The sequence below is a fragment of the Sceloporus occidentalis genome, unplaced genomic scaffold (assembly GCF_023333645.1).
Source record: "Sceloporus occidentalis isolate IW3139 unplaced genomic scaffold, rSceOcc1.0.p SCAF_82, whole genome shotgun sequence".
In the NCBI taxonomy this organism is placed as follows: domain Eukaryota; kingdom Metazoa; phylum Chordata; class Lepidosauria; order Squamata; family Phrynosomatidae; genus Sceloporus; species Sceloporus occidentalis.
Genome location: NW_028317062.1, coordinates 1,114,964 through 1,133,348, shown reverse-complemented (window position 1 = coordinate 1,133,348; position 18,385 = coordinate 1,114,964). Strand labels below are relative to the sequence as shown.

General features: G+C 39.6%; 1 protein-coding gene across 1 annotated transcript; it reads left to right on the top strand.

Annotated features, from left to right (window-relative positions):
• Positions 1-277: 277 nt before the first annotated feature.
• LOC149285223 (beta-1,4 N-acetylgalactosaminyltransferase 1-like) lies at positions 278-17,204 on the top strand. Its single transcript, XM_089495633.1, has 10 exons — positions 278-477; positions 1,596-1,769; positions 4,363-4,469; positions 5,149-5,186; positions 7,629-7,809; positions 10,093-10,185; positions 11,813-12,003; positions 13,341-13,481; positions 16,323-16,560; positions 16,990-17,204. The coding sequence occupies exons 1-10, from the start codon at positions 278-280 to the stop codon at positions 17,202-17,204; spliced, it is 1,578 nt and encodes a 525-aa protein (XP_089351759.1).
• Positions 17,205-18,385: the final 1,181 nt, after the last annotated feature.

Genomic DNA, 18,385 nt, shown 5'->3' with positions numbered 1-18,385 from the left:
CAGTGGCAACCTGTGAAGCTCTGGTGAACTCCATGCCCAAGGTTAAGGCAGTGCTGGAAAATAACGGTGGCCACACTACAATAATTTGTTCTTATGGACGACTGATTAGGGCAAGAGAAACTCCATCTTACTGTTTCTCATGGAGGGAAGATGGCGAAGCCCTAGTGTGTCTGTGTGTGCACAACATATGTTAAAAAAGATGCATTTCTGCATGTAGACCTGTTCTAATATGTATTGCAGTGCATATTAACATGCTATCTGTACCTTTTTTTTTAGAATGCGTACCACCTCGAAATGCGTTGTCTTAGTTGCCCTGGTGTCCCTCTGCCTTCTCTTCATTCATATGCTGAACAAGCCAGACAAAGTGGTGGCAATCTGGAATAGAGGAGCCCCTGAGGACATCCTTCATAACACTCTTTTGCAGCCATCTGAGAAATTGGCTCACATACCATTGAAGTGGAAAGATGACATTTTACAGTATGTATCCCTAGAAAGTCCTTGAAACATTGCCAATCCCTTCCCTTATACAAAGGACTAATGTACACAGTTGCAGTATGTAGTTTTGTTTTTGTTATTAAACACTGGTTTTTGTAGAAGTGATAAATAGGAATACATTATCATACAGAATAGGAAGTTAAGATATATTACTTTATTTCTAAACTACATTATGTATGTATATATGTATATATATATATATATATATATATATATATGTATGTATATATATATATATATATATATATATATATATATATATATATATATATATATATGTTTGTATTTTGTCTAAGTTTGGAAAAGAGACAGATCCACTTTAAATATCCTAAATATTAAATAGCTTATGAAAGCGTTCTTAAATTATCATCTTCTACCAAAGGAGGTGTGGGTGGGGGGGGATAAGGGAGAGCAGTAATAATGAAAACCCAAAGAACAGTTACTAAAATAGGCTGTACCCGGAGATATACAACTTTGTGTTTCTCATAGAATACTCAAGGATTTAAAAATGAACCTTCAGTGGATCTGTTACTTACGGCTGGTTTTTGGGTATTCCCTTCATTCCAGTGAAAAGAAAAAATGCCAGTGAAATTCAAACCCTGCTAATATGCGGCTATAGTAAGGTTATATTGCTTTTGACTATGCTCCTGATGCATATCTTATTTTAGCTTGATTAACAGAAAATACATTGTATGGTATTTGTCCATACAATATGGGTCAGGGGGCAAAAAAACATCAATGCTCCCAATGTCTGGGGGGTACAACTCAGTGGTGCATTTGGACCCACGCCCCCAACATAACATACACATTTGCACGCACACATACTAACGTTAACAAACACTCCAACTCACACTCACAAATATACACTCACATTAACATACACACTGACATTTACACACACTAACACAAACTTACACACTCCATCACACACACACACACACTTACACTAAACATACTCACTCCATCACATCTAACTCTGTCAATCACACCACACATATCACATCCATACCTTGCCTACTGTCTTTAACTACAACCTTGCTATTATGTAACATTGCGTGAGCCGACTGGCCTTTTTGAGGACAATTTTATTTGTTTTACAGGCTTCTGCCAAAGAACAGCTGCAAGTGTGAGGTCGAACCAACTATGGACATTCCTTTTAGGAAAGAACTCTTTGGCAAAACCTATGCAGTCAACTTTACTTCATCTTTGGATCCGTCATTGCTAGATAAAACCTACAAGATAAGAGAGAAAGAATACCAAAAATTTAAGATGAGGTACCGTAACATTGTGGAGACTTGCTACCACTGTGTATTGAATCACACACATTATATTAGTTTTATTTCTACTGAAATACACATACAGTGTCATATACACCAAGAGCACAATCTCCTAAAACAGTTGCATCCCAGTGCTGGAAAAGAAACAGAAACTTGGGTGTTAAAGGTGGATTGACCCTCCTAATTAATGTATTTGGAGGTGTGACATACTGTATATACCTTGAGATTTTTTAAATGATACTTTCCAAATATTAAACCCTTTTAATTGTCTTTCGCAAAGTAGTAACCAAATAGTCATAACAGTCCTTCTGAAAACCATTTCGTCTTAGGCGGAAAACATACCAGTTGGGTTGGTGACATTATTAAATCAGAGTAGAATTTGAAGGAGACATCTCTAGACAGAGTGGCATTGAGGGTCAAATCTTAAGAGAATGGATGAGATGTGCAGAGCCCTAGAATGGTAAGACTTTTATCAGGAATGACTGTACTGGGCTGAGCTGATTATCAGCGTTTGCTTAGCGTTCATATTTATTCATAGTTGAAACCACAGATTAGCGAACAATGAGCAAAGTTAACAGCAGAATTATCTAGGGTAAGGTCACTAGTAAAGAGGTTGAGAAAGCTAGAAAATGAACTGAATTTAACTGAAGCTTGAAATGACACACCACAGCAAAAACATATAACATTAATGAAAAACTGTACGCTTAAGGTGAGTCTTTGAGCTCATCATGAACTACTCGGTATGTATAAAAAGTGATTCTGGTCTTTATTCACACATGATTTTCTAAACTGACAAAGTTTGTACAACTATCTATACGTAACCTCTGAAGAGTGCTGCCCCTAGACGGGGGCAAGTAAGGTTTCTATCCTGGACCCCTGGAGCCTGCATTGTTACTGCTTAATGCTGTCTCCCTCATGTTTGTGAAGGGGCCGCTATATGTTTTTAACCACACTAAATGTATATATAAATGAATGTCAAACTAATCAGATTCTAAGTGATTTAACCGCAATATTAATATTAATTAACATTCCTCGGCCCTAGGTTTTCTAATGCCCTAGCCAAACGATGTCTTCAATGCCCTGCCCTTCCACGGAATTGGTTTTAATTTAGTAAAGAACTAAATGACAGCAACCGCGCACAGCTCAACCACCAGATCCGTATTTTTTCCTACATGTAATATATTAGGGGGGAGTCAAAATCGGTTCAAAATACTAAAAACAGCGTACACAGGCTCTCCAATGGTTAATATTATAATGCTGCAATCTCCTGTGAACGCCTCTCAAGTGCTCTCAATGTGTAACAGTGGTGATTAATAGGAATGGCATGCTGTTTAATTACACTAGCACACCCTTCTGCCGTAATATCAATTTAAAGAAATGCTTATGGTTAATGCTGTAACTCAAAAAACGGAATGATTTCTTCAGGAGAGACTAAGCAGTCCTTCTGCAGAAGAACAAATAGCAGAAGATCATGGGTACGCAGCAATAGATTATAAGGTTACTTTGTATGCAATGTTTTGCTGCATGTATTACATACATATTCCTTACAACCATAAGACAATAACAAAACAATAGAAAGGTTTGGTGAGTATGTCCCTTTAACAATTTGCAAGCATTCCGTATGCAATGTTATCTGAAGGCTGAGATGCAAATATGTATTTCCAAGGTAAAGCCTTATTATCGGTAGTTTCTGTGGTTAGGTTGTATGTTGACTTTAATCAGCCCATATATTCCAGCAGTGATTGTTCTTAGCTTCTATATATTTTGTTCTTATCATAGTAAAGGAATTAGAGAACGTTTTCATTCTAAATTAATAAAGAAAGAACAAGTCTCAAACAGCAGCAATAGGAAAATCTAAACGAAGACGCTGGATTGGGAACTAAAACGGCGATGTGAAATAAAATCAAACAAATGTTATTGATGTCCTTGGACAATAGCAAAATCACAGCATTACAAAGGATCCAGCAGGAGCAAGGTCAATGCTTTGACGCGTTTCGCACCTCTTGGAAACTTGTTTATTTTTTAGGGCAAGGTCATCTTGCGAGAGGCAAAATCTCTCACAATTGGGCCTGTGACCCCTTAGGAGGCAAGCTCTTTTAAATTAGGCATCCACCACCATATTATGTATGGTGGGGTTTGACGCTTCAGGAAGGGGCCATACGGAGCCCCTGCTTCAGATTTAGGTGTTGCTGAATGGCTCGACATTGAGGCATTAAAGCAACGCTTTTAAGCAAAGAAAGCAATCTTAGAAGGTGATCAACTATTTACCTTCAATAAATGAAATGATCATTTAAAAGCTGCATTTTGTCTTTACTCACATTGTTTTGTTTTTTTATTAAAATTATTTGGATGATCTGAAACATTTAAATGTGACAATTAAGAAAAATAGAATTAATCGGGAAGGGACAAATACTTTCCACAGCACTGTACCTTTTAACACAAGAGTTCATTTCTATAAAAAGGCTTTACTGTTACTGGTTATGATTAAAACTCATAATTACAGTTATTATACATTACAGTTCATATACATTTAGAACAGCCAGAACAGTTTAACAAACCCCCTAAAATGACTATTTTCCTTTTTTATTAGGTCTCATCATCCAATGGACAAACTTATTATAGCAAAAGCTAATTCTCCACTGGAGTATCCAATTCAGGGGGTGGAGGTCCAACCACTGAAAACCATACTTATACCAGGTGAGAAAAGTTGTTTTGCTGTTTAGTAAAGGGAGCTTTCTAGATATTTCTTGGATGAAGAAGGAAACCTTGACAACAATGAAGGAAAATTAAGGAAAAATAGTTTGACATTCGCTTGCAATACCTTTGATGGAGGCACACGAGAGCTGTCGAATATACATACATTATAATTAACATACCTAGGAGCAGGTGCGGGCTGACCATCTAGCATTTGCCTGGTGACCTGCTACCCAACATTGCTCGATACTCACCCAATCTGCCACTCCAGCCCTGCTTCCCCAGGTCTCCAGGTCAATTCCTTCTTTCTCTTGGATATCTCCGGGTGAAGCATCGCTTCTCCAGGTCAACACCCGAATTCTCCAGGTCGCTGGGTCTTGATACGCCCTGCTCCCCGCCCATTTCCCCTTTAAATGGGGGTGTTTCCCGTGATATCAGTGGGGACGCCCCCGACGTCAGCAAGAACGCCCACCGATGTCAACAGGAATGCCCACCGACATTATCGGGAATGCCCACAGATGTCAGCTAAGAAGCTCACCCACTTTCCTGTTCCACTCCTAGTTTGCTCCCACTAAAGGCATTTTGGGGCATGATGATAGGTTTTCAGTACTCAATTTAGGTATAATTCTGTAAAGTGACATTCCATTTTTTAAGTAAATTTCACTGTTTTTTTTTAATACAGGTCTAAGTTTACAGGATACCCTTAGAAAAGTTTACAAGGTAAGCAGCAATTGTAAGGAGCATATTTGCTCCTTTGCATTATTGTATAAACAAAAATATTTGTAAGCCTTTGGTGTTATCAGTGTGTAAAATTGTTAAGGGGGCTTCTACATTTTGAGAAGCAATTTTCTCTCGACTGTAGTAGTACATACACATTGACCTACATCAAAAACTTCTATAGGTGAAATGCTCAGCTCATGTAATTCCAATTTCTTGATGCGGCAAAAGGCAGGTCTGAAAGAGCAGACGTATGTGAATGAAGGAACCGTGGTTAAGAATCAAAAAGTTTTAAACATGTCTGTTTTACTGTAAGTGTATTTTATTTTGCTTGCTGTGGTCTTCTTAGGGTGTTTGCCACTCTTCACCCACCATAGTCATGTAGAATTGTAGACAAGTACATAATGTACATAATTTCAAAGTGATGTCTCCATTATATTAACAGAAAGCCCTTACGTTTAGAAAATCTCAGCCTTGTGTGAAATGACCGTGATATCAAACAAACTGTGCTAGCATTAGCCCCAACTTTGTGGTGCTTTCTGTTAATACCCTACACAGAGCACAGAAAACAAAATAAAATACACAGTGAAAGGGCATATCGCTTTTTGATTCCTTACCAAAGGCTTTGAATCTTTAGCAGATATCCTTCTTTGAATCCTTGGCAGATATCCTTTGGGCAGACAATATGCATAGTAACATTTTAGTCCATGCGCTCTAAGTATAAGAAGTGTTAGCTAGTATTTATGTAGAGTACATACAGTTGAGGCTAGCCAGTGTGTCTGCTGGGAGCACTAGAGGTAACATTCTGTGTAAAAAAAAAAAATAATAAAAAAAAATAAATAAAAACATTTTTTGTAAATATTGTTTTGTGAGGGTTTTTTTTTTAGTTTATAAAAGGAATCAAACTTTAGATTGCAGACAATTGCCAACCACGAGTAATCTTATCCACAACCAAAGAACATTTGAAACGTCCATAAAAAAATAAGTTTATACTCATGCCTTTTCATCATGCTAAGTCATTAGCAGGGCATGACGAACCATGAGATGGAGGGAAACGGTGCAAATTGCCAGTGCCAGGATAAAAGTAGACAGGAGCAGTTTCCTACCCCCCCCGGCATGGCAGTGACACTACATATTAGGAGGAGACTGTAAGAGTAGTTCCCTCTTTCTGACCATAATGTGACTCCGCATGAGATGTCCTCACGCTACACACGCAGGTCAAGGGAGGAGCACAATACTACATCACTTGCATAGCAAATTAATGGTGCGAGTCTGATGAGTGACCTGAAACGGAGTGCGAGTGGTGATCAGGGCAGGCTTTTGTCACGGCTAGAGGACCAGCAGTGCAGGAACCTGGTATCATCCACCGGTACGGGAGCAGGGCAGTTTACTGGTTGCAACAGGCAAAAGAGTAGTCGTTACACGGAGCCGAGGTCAGGAGTAGGCGAGGACAGGATAATCAAAAACAAGCCGGGTCAAACACAGGAGATAGACAGGAACGTCAAAAACAAGCCAGGGTCAGAAGCCAAAATCACGAAGTAAAGTATTTAATAAGCACAGCCAACATGCACAAGGCACTATCACAGGCAATGAGCTAGTGCAACAGCCAGGTTTAAATAGACATGCTAATTGCATTTCCCACCCAGCATGAAACGGAGGCTTGGAACGCACAAGGGTAGTGCCTATAAGAGGCCACATGGTGGCGCGCGAGTACACAGGGCCAGCCTAGCACCAAGATTGGACACATAGGTCTTTCCCTTTTGTCCCCAAACAGGCTTCCTGTGCCATCTTTGTCCCCAAAGAGCATCCCTGTGCCATCTTTGCCCAAAACAGCATCCCTGTGCCATCCTTGTCCCAAACAGCATCCCTGTGCCATATTTGCCCCAAACAGCCCCCTTGTGCCATCTTTGCTCCAAAAAACCTCCCTGTGCCATCTTTGTCCCCCCGCTTACACATCCATGCTATTGCACACATACTCATTAATTCGCTCATTCACAGATATTCACACATTCATTCACAAATACTCACAAATACTCATTCATTCACTCGTTCACACATCTTCATTCACAAATACTCATTCACATATACTCATTTATAAACCCTAATACCCTGCAACCACCCAGTAAAGCTGCTCCAAATGCCAACTTGACCTATCTTGGAGAAGGAGCTTACTGGAGTTGGTGCCTCATAATGCTTAGTTTATTATTATCACAATATAGTGAATAAACCGCTCAAATTTGTTTTATTTCATGAGCATATTTTTGTGTGTAGGCTGTGCTGAAAGTGTTCCTTTTTTAACATAACACTCACTCATGAACATTAAAACATACTAGTAACAGAAAACACCAACCTGCATTTTTCACAAAGTCTTCTTAATGTTGACTTGTTGCCAAAAAAAGATGTTTTAATTGTTACTCATTTTTTAACATATTATGTTTATTGTAGGTGAGCCTTTCATCCACCATGGGGACATTTGACACTGTTGCAGAAGTAGAAGGTGTAACAGTTAAAGGAATAGGAGAAAAGCATATCACATTATCTAGCCCTCATATGGACAACCTCAATCGACAGCTCCAGTTAATCACATATACGAACACAGCATTCCACCCCAATACAGCAGACACAGGTATGGAACACCGTGACTCATATTTTACTGTCTTATGTCACACTGCAAGAATATGGTTATGTAAATTGAAAGCTGAAAATTAAATCTGTGTTCAAGAAGGTGTGCTCGGGCAAGGGGTTTGCTTTAGTCAGGTCCAGCAGAGATTTGCTTTGGCCTTTCCCCTTACACATGGCTAATTAATTAACCTTCACCAGTGCCTCTGTGTTTATTAGTAGTTGAGGGGAAAAAAAGGCTTGTTAGTATCCTTGTTACAGCCACAGATGCTACTGACTTTTCTGCTACCCGGTAATCATATTTCATATAATTAATACAGAAAAATACTTTGATTTTTTTTTTCTTTGAGGTCATGTTCTGATTACAGGAAATTCCAACTGACAAGTGGAGAAAGTTACAAGTTGCATATAACCCAATACACAAAATCCCACCACAGCAGGGAACTAGGCACAGTGATGGAGTCTAAAAAAAGGAAACAATGATTAAGTAGGTGAATCAGAAGGGAGAGAAGTTAAGTGAAGGGATAGATGTTTTAGGCTAAGTAGCCCTTGGACTCTTCAAAGTCCACAATTAAAGCAGATAAGTCTTTGTGACCAGGTGACACTGACCAAGAAATATAAGAGGAATTTCAGATTCTGTTTTACCACGCTCTTAAACCGTCACAATTCATGAAAGTTTGACATCAGTGGAGAACGGTATTCTGGTACTTCACTGAAGTGGTATTAACATGCAATCTGCCAACAAGTAAGTTTCATATGGGTGAACTAACCAAAAATGCAGTTTGTTGAATAACACAACTGTTGGTAAACCTAAGCAACCAAATTGATCACATTTCAGGATAATTATATCAAACAAATATCTCCAATCTTTGTTTTAGTTTTTGCATGAGAATTTTTGGGTGTAGCGGTAAATTAATGTGGATTATGTAATGTAACTTTCCAAAAATATATACCTATACCTAAAAGGCCAGCCTTAACAAAAACTGAGGCACACTAGCACTCACTAAACTGGACTGCATACACACTTCAAAGAAAAAATCCAGTCGGGCTACAACTGTTAGTAATACCTGCCTCTATGTGTCAAAGAAAGAGCCAGGCCCCCGGCAGTGACGTATCGACATAGTAATTTAGTTTGAAAAGAGCTCTTAAGTCCAAGTTCAATTCGTTCTCCTTTTGATCCAAAAGAAGGCAAAAAACCCCAAGTAACTTTTAGAATTTTGCCACTTAGGCAAAAATTATTTTCTAAAAAAAAAGAAAATATCCAGGCCATTGTTGAAGGCATCTGTTGTATTTGATCCACCTCTCTTCGCAGTGAATTCCAAACCTTTATTACCCTTACTGTGAAGAATCCCTTCCTTTGTTGTCGATTTACTCTTCACTATTCCAGTCTCAGAGGATGACCCCTGGTTCTTTGTACATTTTGATAAATGAACAGGTCACTGGAGAGCTCTTTATATTGGCCTTGCACATATTTACACAATATTAAAATAGCCTCTCCAAGATGTTGTATATAACCGTATATTGATGCAATTTCTTTAGTCGCTCTTCATCTTCCAATCTCCGTATTCATTTTGTTGCCCTTTTTTTTGTTTGTCCTTTTTAAGGAACGGTGCCCAGAATTGTACCGCATGTTCAAGGGGAGGTCTTACCATTTATTTGTAAAGAGGCAAGATGATATCTTCTTCCCGTATATCAAAACCCCATTTTATATTATATTTATCGGCCTTTGCAGCTGCTGACTGGCATTGCGCACTGTTGCTAAGTCAGAAATTGTTCCTAAATCTTTCTTCTTTCCTATACCTCTTTGCCATTGGTGGCAGTGTGATGGACAGGCCACTTCACAAGTGTGAAAGATCACCCCTAGTGCTAAACGTAGAGGGTAGTATGTTGGTGGGGCAGACACTACCTTAGGCAACAGCTTCGGCCTACTCTGCGATCACGGTTGAGGATTTTTTCTGCTGGTTAAGCAGGCGACAGAAGAGGGGGACCCCCCAGCATGTGAGCTAAGGGCCAGAGAGGCCTGAAAGCCCATTTGCAAAACACTAGCACATACTCTAGTATAGAGTGAAGTATGCGTGGTGCCATATCACGTCAGATTAGCATCTAGTCCTGGTCATCACGTGATAAAATGACCTAGAAAAATGGGGTCAACATACTCCAGAGTGACACAGAAAGAGAGCTGATACTCATCAGCAGAGAAGTTGACAATGCAACAAGTTTTTACCTGTCATAGCAGTGTTGTTTATTGTATAAAACAAAAATAGTTAAAAAATGTGTTCTTGTGTTTCAGTGCAGTTCCAGACAAATGAGCACACAGCAATGTTTAACATCAAAGTCCGCCACCCCACCATGCCGAAACTGTACAACCCAGGCTCCAATGACTGTAAGTAATATACTGTAATAAATGTTACATGAAGCCCATGTTATCAATGTGCACAAATCAAAGATTCACATAAATGTACTCAGTAGCAGTGCTAATGTATTCAGCACATTTTTGTTTTTGGTGCCTGAACAGTACAACCACAAAATGTACGAACCATGGGAAAAATAAGGCTAATTTACACCTCATTTTACTAACCGTGTCAGCAGATTCTATAGCACCCTTCCAAAAACAAACAACATTAAAATTGCCAATACAGAAATTGCCAAAAGCATTAAGGCACATTAAGACATGATGGGACAGACGGAGAAGATGGTCCTGCCCTTGTGAGTTTATACTCTATGGTAGAACCAATAATCAGAATTAGGAATTACGAGGGAAAAAAACCCTCAATGTAGTGGTCTGGTGAATTGCTGTGCAAAATGTAATTTCCTATAGCCAAGAATACGTGTTGTCTTGGTCTTACCTTATTTGTGTAAGTGAATATTTTCTATTTTTTTACTGTATGCTTATTTCATTCTGTCCTCTAATATAGTCTGTTAGCTTCCCTTGTCTGGAACTTGCTTGTGTGTTATATTTCCACTATTCAAAAAATGTGTAGATCATGTCAGACTTTTTGTTTTGTGTATGGTAGGAGCCAGATTAGGATCCATAAATAATTACCCTTTTGTTTACCCTTTTTTTTTTTAAAATATTTTGACTATAATGTGACTTTGAAGAGTTATTTTGCCTGTCTAATGCATAATAGAACCAATATATGCAAGGAGAAATTTCTTATTTTATATGTCACACAGAGCTTGCTTATTGTAGCTAGATATCATAGTGCCTGGTTAAAGTAACATGGATCGGGCCCCTGTCATCAGAGTGTGTCACATTGTGCCAGGCGCTTATGCCAGAGGTGCAGGGGCATTGTCACTGTGTGGCTCAAGTGCACCCATCACCTTGCAGAGCTTGGAGCACCTGCCCCTCTTGCGCCATTGGAAATAAAGCTGCAGGAGTGGTGAGGGGTAAGAAGGGACGGACAGGAAGTGGGATGTATGATGTGTAATTGTGTGTGTTTGTGAGTATGGATGTGTAATTGTGTGCGTGTGAGTATGGATGTGTAATGGTATGTGTTTGAGCATGAATGTGTAATGTTGTGTGTGTGAGCATGGATGTGTAATGGTGTGTGTGTGAGCATGAATGTGTAATTGTGTGGGAGCATGGATGTGTAGGTGTTTGTGTGTGAGATAGAGTGTGTGTTAGAATGAATGTGTACGTGTGTGTTAGTGAGTATGAGTAAGTGTGTGTCATTTGTGTAAGTGTGTTTCTATGTGTGCCAGAGTGTTGGAAGGGGACAACGGGCAAAGAAGGCACAGAAAAGTTGTTCAGGGGCAATTATGGCACAGACCAGTTGTTGTGGGGCCCCAGGGCAATTTCAGCGCTGGGACCCTGTGGTTTCTGGTTATGCCCCTGGCTGAACGTTTCTTACAGGGGCCTGTTTAGACCTTAATGCGCATGTGTAAAGTTTTGCTATTGATTTCATGGGAAATACTTTACTGCCACTGATTGTCATCTTAAACAGACAGAGTTTTGGGCTTTATATGGGACATCAAATTAAGCCCATGATGTTGATTTTTATTCTATTTAGCCAGCTACAACATCAGCACCCTTGTCACCATTGCAACCAAGACATTCCTCCGCTATGATAAGTTACAGAACTTAATAGACAGCATCAGGAAATCTTATCCTACTGTGAAAATTATAATTGCGGATGACAGTGAAACACCTCAGAAGGTTGAAGGACCCTTTATTGAACAGTACATAATGCCGTTTGGGAAGGTACAGTATACTATTAATCAACAAATAATGCTTTGTGTTGCAATCAAACGCTGATGTGGAGATTCATAAAGGCAAAAACTAAGCATCAAAGTAGATATAGCATGCACTAAGGTGTCTGGTAGTCACTTCTTCACAATGTTATGATTTTAGATTATTTTGATTCTTGTTTCTGAATGTTATTAGGACGTTCTGGCTGAAGTTTGATAGTAAACTTGAAAAGTTCTCTTGCATGCAAAACCTGTCATAAAATATGCATACAAGTCAGTTGCCTTACTTTAAAAGAATGATATGCTTTTAGATGACTATTTCATCCTGTATCCTCTCTTTAATTGAATGTGTGCCTCACATGGATCTTGTGATGAACTAAGCTCCCAGTTTAATTAATGGAGTTGAAAATAGAATACTTCAGTAATTTAATTTTGTGAATTTATGATAATATTCTAAATCCAGTTGTATCAAGTGTTGTTAGCTTTTCATGTGACATATTATACTGTAGACAGGGCCGGACTGGGAGCAATAAGGTGGCCCTGGCTCTTTAAAGCAGGACGCCCCCTAATGCCATAGGCACAGCCTACGACTGAATATATATATATAGTGTGCAGCCGGGCATATCCAGCTATGCACCACAGCACCCAGTCTGCCACTGGAGCAGCAGATCGGTGGGTATGGAGGCATGTGAGGCAGCAGCGCACTGGGCAGTTGCCTGGTTCGCCATCTAGGCAGTCCAGGCATGACTGAACGTCCTTAGCGAGGTTTCTGCAGCCATGCAGTGCAGATGGCGCTTAGGTCTTCGGGGGCACAAGCTACTATAATGCTGGTTGTCTATAGAGATAAAGGAAAAGAGGCTCAAAGACGTTTAATCATAAGCCATAAAAAAGATCTACAAAAAATGAAGAACAAAAAAACTTGTTTGAGAAAACTCTCATCTCACATATAGTGTTACCGACTTCCCAGTCCACTTAACCTATTATATATTAAGACTGTACGGTAGCAAGAGTATATCACTGCAATGGGTTGTGACAGTTTCTTAGTATTTCTCTTTGCAATAGGGAGACCACCTCTGTAGGGTCGGCACCCAAACAGAAACCTTATGAACACCAGGATAAATAAATCACTAATTGCATTTGGGACATTATTTCTTTTTCTTATAATTGATTCATTTAACATTAATATAATATTATTCATAATAATGGTTTTGATATATCTTTGCTTTCTTGATATTGTAGTGCAGATTTTTTCTTTTCTGAACTGGTCCAGTTTTGCAAATGAGAAGATAAAAACATGAGTCTATTTTGTACTTCCTCTCAATTTATTTGATTTATTGTTATCGTTCATAGGGCTGGTTTGCGGGGAGAAACCTAGCCGTATCCCAGGTTTCTACAAAGTACTTCTTGTGGGTTGATGATGACTTCATATTTGGTCCTCACACAAACATCGAGAAGTTGGTGGACGTTCTAGAGAAGACGACATTGGATTTAGTGAGTGTCTTTATCAGAAAACTTTGACAAACCAGTATGGGAAACGTGTTCTAAACAGGAAATAGTTTTGTTTATAATTTGAGTCTGTTACTTTACTAATCATATAGAAAATATGTAGAGATCTCCTAGGGGAGTGTTGGAGTAAGTAACATGTTGACCAAAGATCAAATTCATTTTCAACAGAATTGATTACTATGTAAAATTTGTGTTCATAATCTGATAATTTATGTTTTCTTTCTGCCAATTTCACAATTTAAATTGAGAGATATTACATTGACTAGAATTGAATGTGGAATTTGATGCATTTATCTAAACATTTATCTAAAAATATTTTCAATTTTTTTACTGTATGCTTATTTCATTCTGTCCTCTAATATAGTCTGTTAGCTTCCCTTGTCTGGAATTTGCTTGTGTGTTATATTCAAAAAATGTGTAGATCATGTCAGACTTTTTGTTTTGTGTATGGTAGGAGCCAGATTAGGATCCATAAATAATTACCCTTTTGTTTACCCTTTTGTTTTTTAAAATATTTTGACTATAATGTGACCTTGAAGAGTTCTTTTGCCTGTCTAATGCATAATAGCAGGACCGGACTGGGACTGAAAAGCAGCCCTGGAAAAATTGGGAGACCAGCCCCATATAGTTTATCTCACGGTCAAGCTCTTATACCCACACGCACCCCTTATACATACCCGCGTCACACTATTCGCCATTCTTTTTATCTCATTATTTGTATTAAAATGGCAGAAAGCAAAAGTGTTAAAAGGCCCTAATAAATTAAATACATTACACATAATGGGATCAAAACATTTGCTACTGCGAACATTTTTTGATGAAAAAGTTCCATTTTATTCAGTGGAACAAAACACTGATCACATTATTCTTCACGATATTCTGGTAAGAAACTTTTATTTCTTTATTAATTCATGTAGACTATTTTTTTTCCATATTTAATAAAAGCTATGATTGAGACATGTTTGGTTTTTATTTCCTTTCATTTGACAACCTACCCCCGAGTTATGCACCTCTGCCCCCAGGCTTGCCACTCTGCCCCCCTGATATGCCTTTTAACCCCCTATATGCCACTCTGCCTCCAGAAATGCCTTATACCCCCTATATGCCACTCTGTCCCATGATATGCCTTCTAACCCCCTATGTGCCACTCTGCCATATAGAGGGTTAAAAGGCATATCATGGGACAGAGTGGCATATAGGGGGTATAAGGCATTTCTGGAGGCAGAGTGGCATAAAGGGGGTTAAAAGGCATATCATGGGGCACTCTGCCTCCAGAAAAGCCTTATACCCCCCTATATGCCACTCTACCTCCCTGATATGCCTCAACCCTCCTATATGCTCCCCTGCCCCATGATATGCCTTTTAACCCCCTTTATGCCACTCTGCCTCCAGATATGCCTTTTGACCCCCTATATGTCACTCTGCATCCAGAAATGCCTTATACCCCTATATGCAACTCTGGCATATAGGGGGGTATAAGGCATTTGTGGAGGCAGAGTGGCATATAGGGGGACACACTTACATACACACACATGCCGATTTTTTTTGTTTTTAACAAATAAAAAAAAATATTATACAGTACAAAAAATACATTGGTTTACTGACCTTCTACTTCTCTTGACTTCCGTCCTCTGGTAGCTGCACACTGTTCTCCTCTATGCTGACAGGAAGTCACTGACCTGACATCCGGTGCTGCAGCAGTCTGAGTGCGAGGGGGCGGAGCTTTCACCCCTCATGCTGCTCCCATCACTATGCAGCCATCAGACTGCCGGGAATGTAATCTAAACGGCCGGTGCGTGCTGATGCCGCCGGCCGGAGCTACTTTAACACTTTTTTTAAATTTATATGGTAAGCTGGATCGGCTTGCTATATAAAGTAAAAAAAAAAGTATTAAAGCAGAGCCGGCCGGCGGCATCAGCACGCATCGGCCGTTTAGATTACATTCCCAGCAGTCTGATGGCCGCATAGTGATGGGAGCAGAGTGAGGGGTGAAAGGTCAGTGCGAGGGGGCGGAGCCTTCACCCCTCACGCTGCTCCCATCACTAGACGGCCATCGCACACGGCTGCTGGGTGCTGATGCCGGCCGGCCGCATCAGCACCCAGCGGCCGCTTTGATTAGATTTTGGTCAGCCTGGGGGGCAATTGCCCCCCTGCCCAGCCCGCCCCTGGCGCCGAGGGAGGCCTTCAATGCCATTTGCAGCCGCTCAGCGGCTGTCTTCAGGGTTAGTCTGCCGGCCGCCCAGCCCACGGACCTGCCGGCCCACCGGGAAATTTCCCGGTATCCCGGTGGGCCAGTCCGGCCCTGCATAATAGAACCAATATATGCAAGGAGAAATGCCTTATTTTATATGTCATACAGAGCTTGCTTATTATTGTAGCTAGATATCATAGTGCCTGGTTAAAGTAACATGGATCGGGCCCCTGTCATCAGAGTGTGTCACATTGTGCCAGGCGCTTATGCCAGAGGTGCAGGGGCATTGTCACTGTGTGGCTCAAGTGCACCCATCACCTTGCAGAGCTTGGAGCACCTGCCCCTCTTGCGCCATTGGAAATAAAGCTGCAGGAGTGGTGAGGGGTAAGACAGGACGGACAGGAAGTGGGATGTATGATGTGTAATGGATATCGTATACAAACCTAAGTGCAAATTACATCTCAAAATCCAAAATGTCAATGCCTACAGATTTCAGACCCGTGGCTGGTTACTATGTTTTTAATATACCTTTGAAAACGGCTATGATTAAATCTGCATGTTTATGTGACTTTATTGAATGATTAAACAAATTGATTGTATTGTGAAGCTGACTGATAGCACATTCTATTTAATAGGTTGGTGGTGCAGTACGAGAGGTCACAGGATATTATACTACTTACCGACAAAAGATTAATGTCATGCCTGGTGGAAAGAGTGGGGACTGTCTCATGACTCAACAAGGATATCATCACATTATTGAGGGCTTTCCGAACTGTGTGGTAGCAGATGGTGTTGTGAACTTCTTCCTAGCACGAACAGAAAAGGTTTTAGAAGTTGGCTTCGACCCAAGGTTGTCTAGGGTTGGTCATTTAGGTAAGTAAAAACATTCTGAAGCTTTGCAAGTTAATTTAAATTCCTTAAACAAACACCTGATGATGAGTTCTTCCGAGGAGTTATATACAATGACACTTTTCTGTAGGAAGGTGGTCATAAATGGGCAACTGCAATAAGTGACGTGATGTCTCCCAAACATGTATTAATGATCGTCTAGTGGGAGTGACATGCGACATATCTGCTTTTCTATAATGTCCTCTAAATAACTTTTAGGAGCCAAGCAAGGGAGACACAGCAGAATAATTAATAATCATCCTATGCACTAAACCTCAGCTTGGTTTCTGGACCTCTTCCGTTCCACGTATGGATTTGTGTGGGCAAGCATGTATTTACCATATATACCATATGTTAAAAGTCACTGGTGCTTAATCCACTTGTACACATGTAACATATTTATTTATTTTGCAGAATTCTTCATAGATGGGCTGGGAAAACTGCATGTTGGTTCCTGTGATAATGTTATTGTGGAGCATGCTTCTAAAATCCATTTGCCATGGTCCAAGACCGAAGTGGATAAACAGTATGCCAAATTTCGCTACCCCAACTCTTCTGATCACATTAAGAACATTCATCACCATCTGTATTATTTTAAAAACCGTTTACAATGCATGACTGGCAACTGAAAGAAGAACAGAAATCAGACGGGAAGCGTATACAAGTCATAATGTATGTTACCGTATGAAGCCCCAAACAAAACATGTTTAGGTCATCAAATGATTACAAGCAGCGGGGCATCACTGAACTATATTCTGTGCAATATTTGCGCAGACTTTATATTAATTTATATTGACACAAATGAAGTAATTGTGCGTGGATACGCTCTGTATCCAAAAAAGATGAAAAATCAAATGCCTGCATAGAGCTGGTTCTCATTTTACCACTGGAACTGGATTGTGTAACATATTGAAGAAAGTACTACTCAAAAATAAGGATTTATGGTGGCTTATTTTAGCACTTAACTGATAGAAGTGCTGATAATACATTGTAAGGTTGTATGATAATGTAGAATACCCAAGTTTAAGGACTGAACCACTTGGTTACGACTTAGAATGAAACAAGGAAGAAGACAATTACCATTCAAACGCAACATCCATGTGGTTTGGTTGGATTCACAGTAAAGGAACAATGGCATTTTTCTAAATGAAGAAAAACGGAGCTGCTCACATTTAACTCTATTAACCATCTCATTAGCTCCTAAACGGTAGAGTTTTGTCAGAAACAAGCTCATTGAGGGTTATCTATAGAAAATGGAATGGGATGGACCAATCGTCAGGAACATTTTTTGGAGAGTCCTATTTAAATTTTTTTTACCATATTGTTTATCATGGAGCCAAATCAGTGGGATTGCTCAGCCATTTAACCCACTGCGGCTCTCCTGCAATGTAAATCCTTCTCTGGTCACCATTAATGGGGGACCAGTGTGGCAGGTGGGGCGGTGCTCAACCCTAAAGTTTGGTCAGAACTTGCAAATTCAGATTCTAGGGTGTCACTGAAATGACAAACATTTACATAAAACAAAGCAAGGAAACTGCACACCAAGCAAATACAATTTAACCCCTTCTTTACGGAGTGTGTTTTTTGCTAAAAAACCCCAAAAAGTTGACACTTCTTCAGCATTTCTACACTATGTTTATTTAACCATGATTCTCCTTTTCAGTTTTTCGCACACCCTCACAAATTATATATAGTTTTTCCAAGGACATATAGAGCTCTTTTTTTTACGATTTTCAGATATACAGTCCAATATTTAATGTGAATAATACATTTACATAATGAAAATATTTGCGAGAAAACATTTTATTAT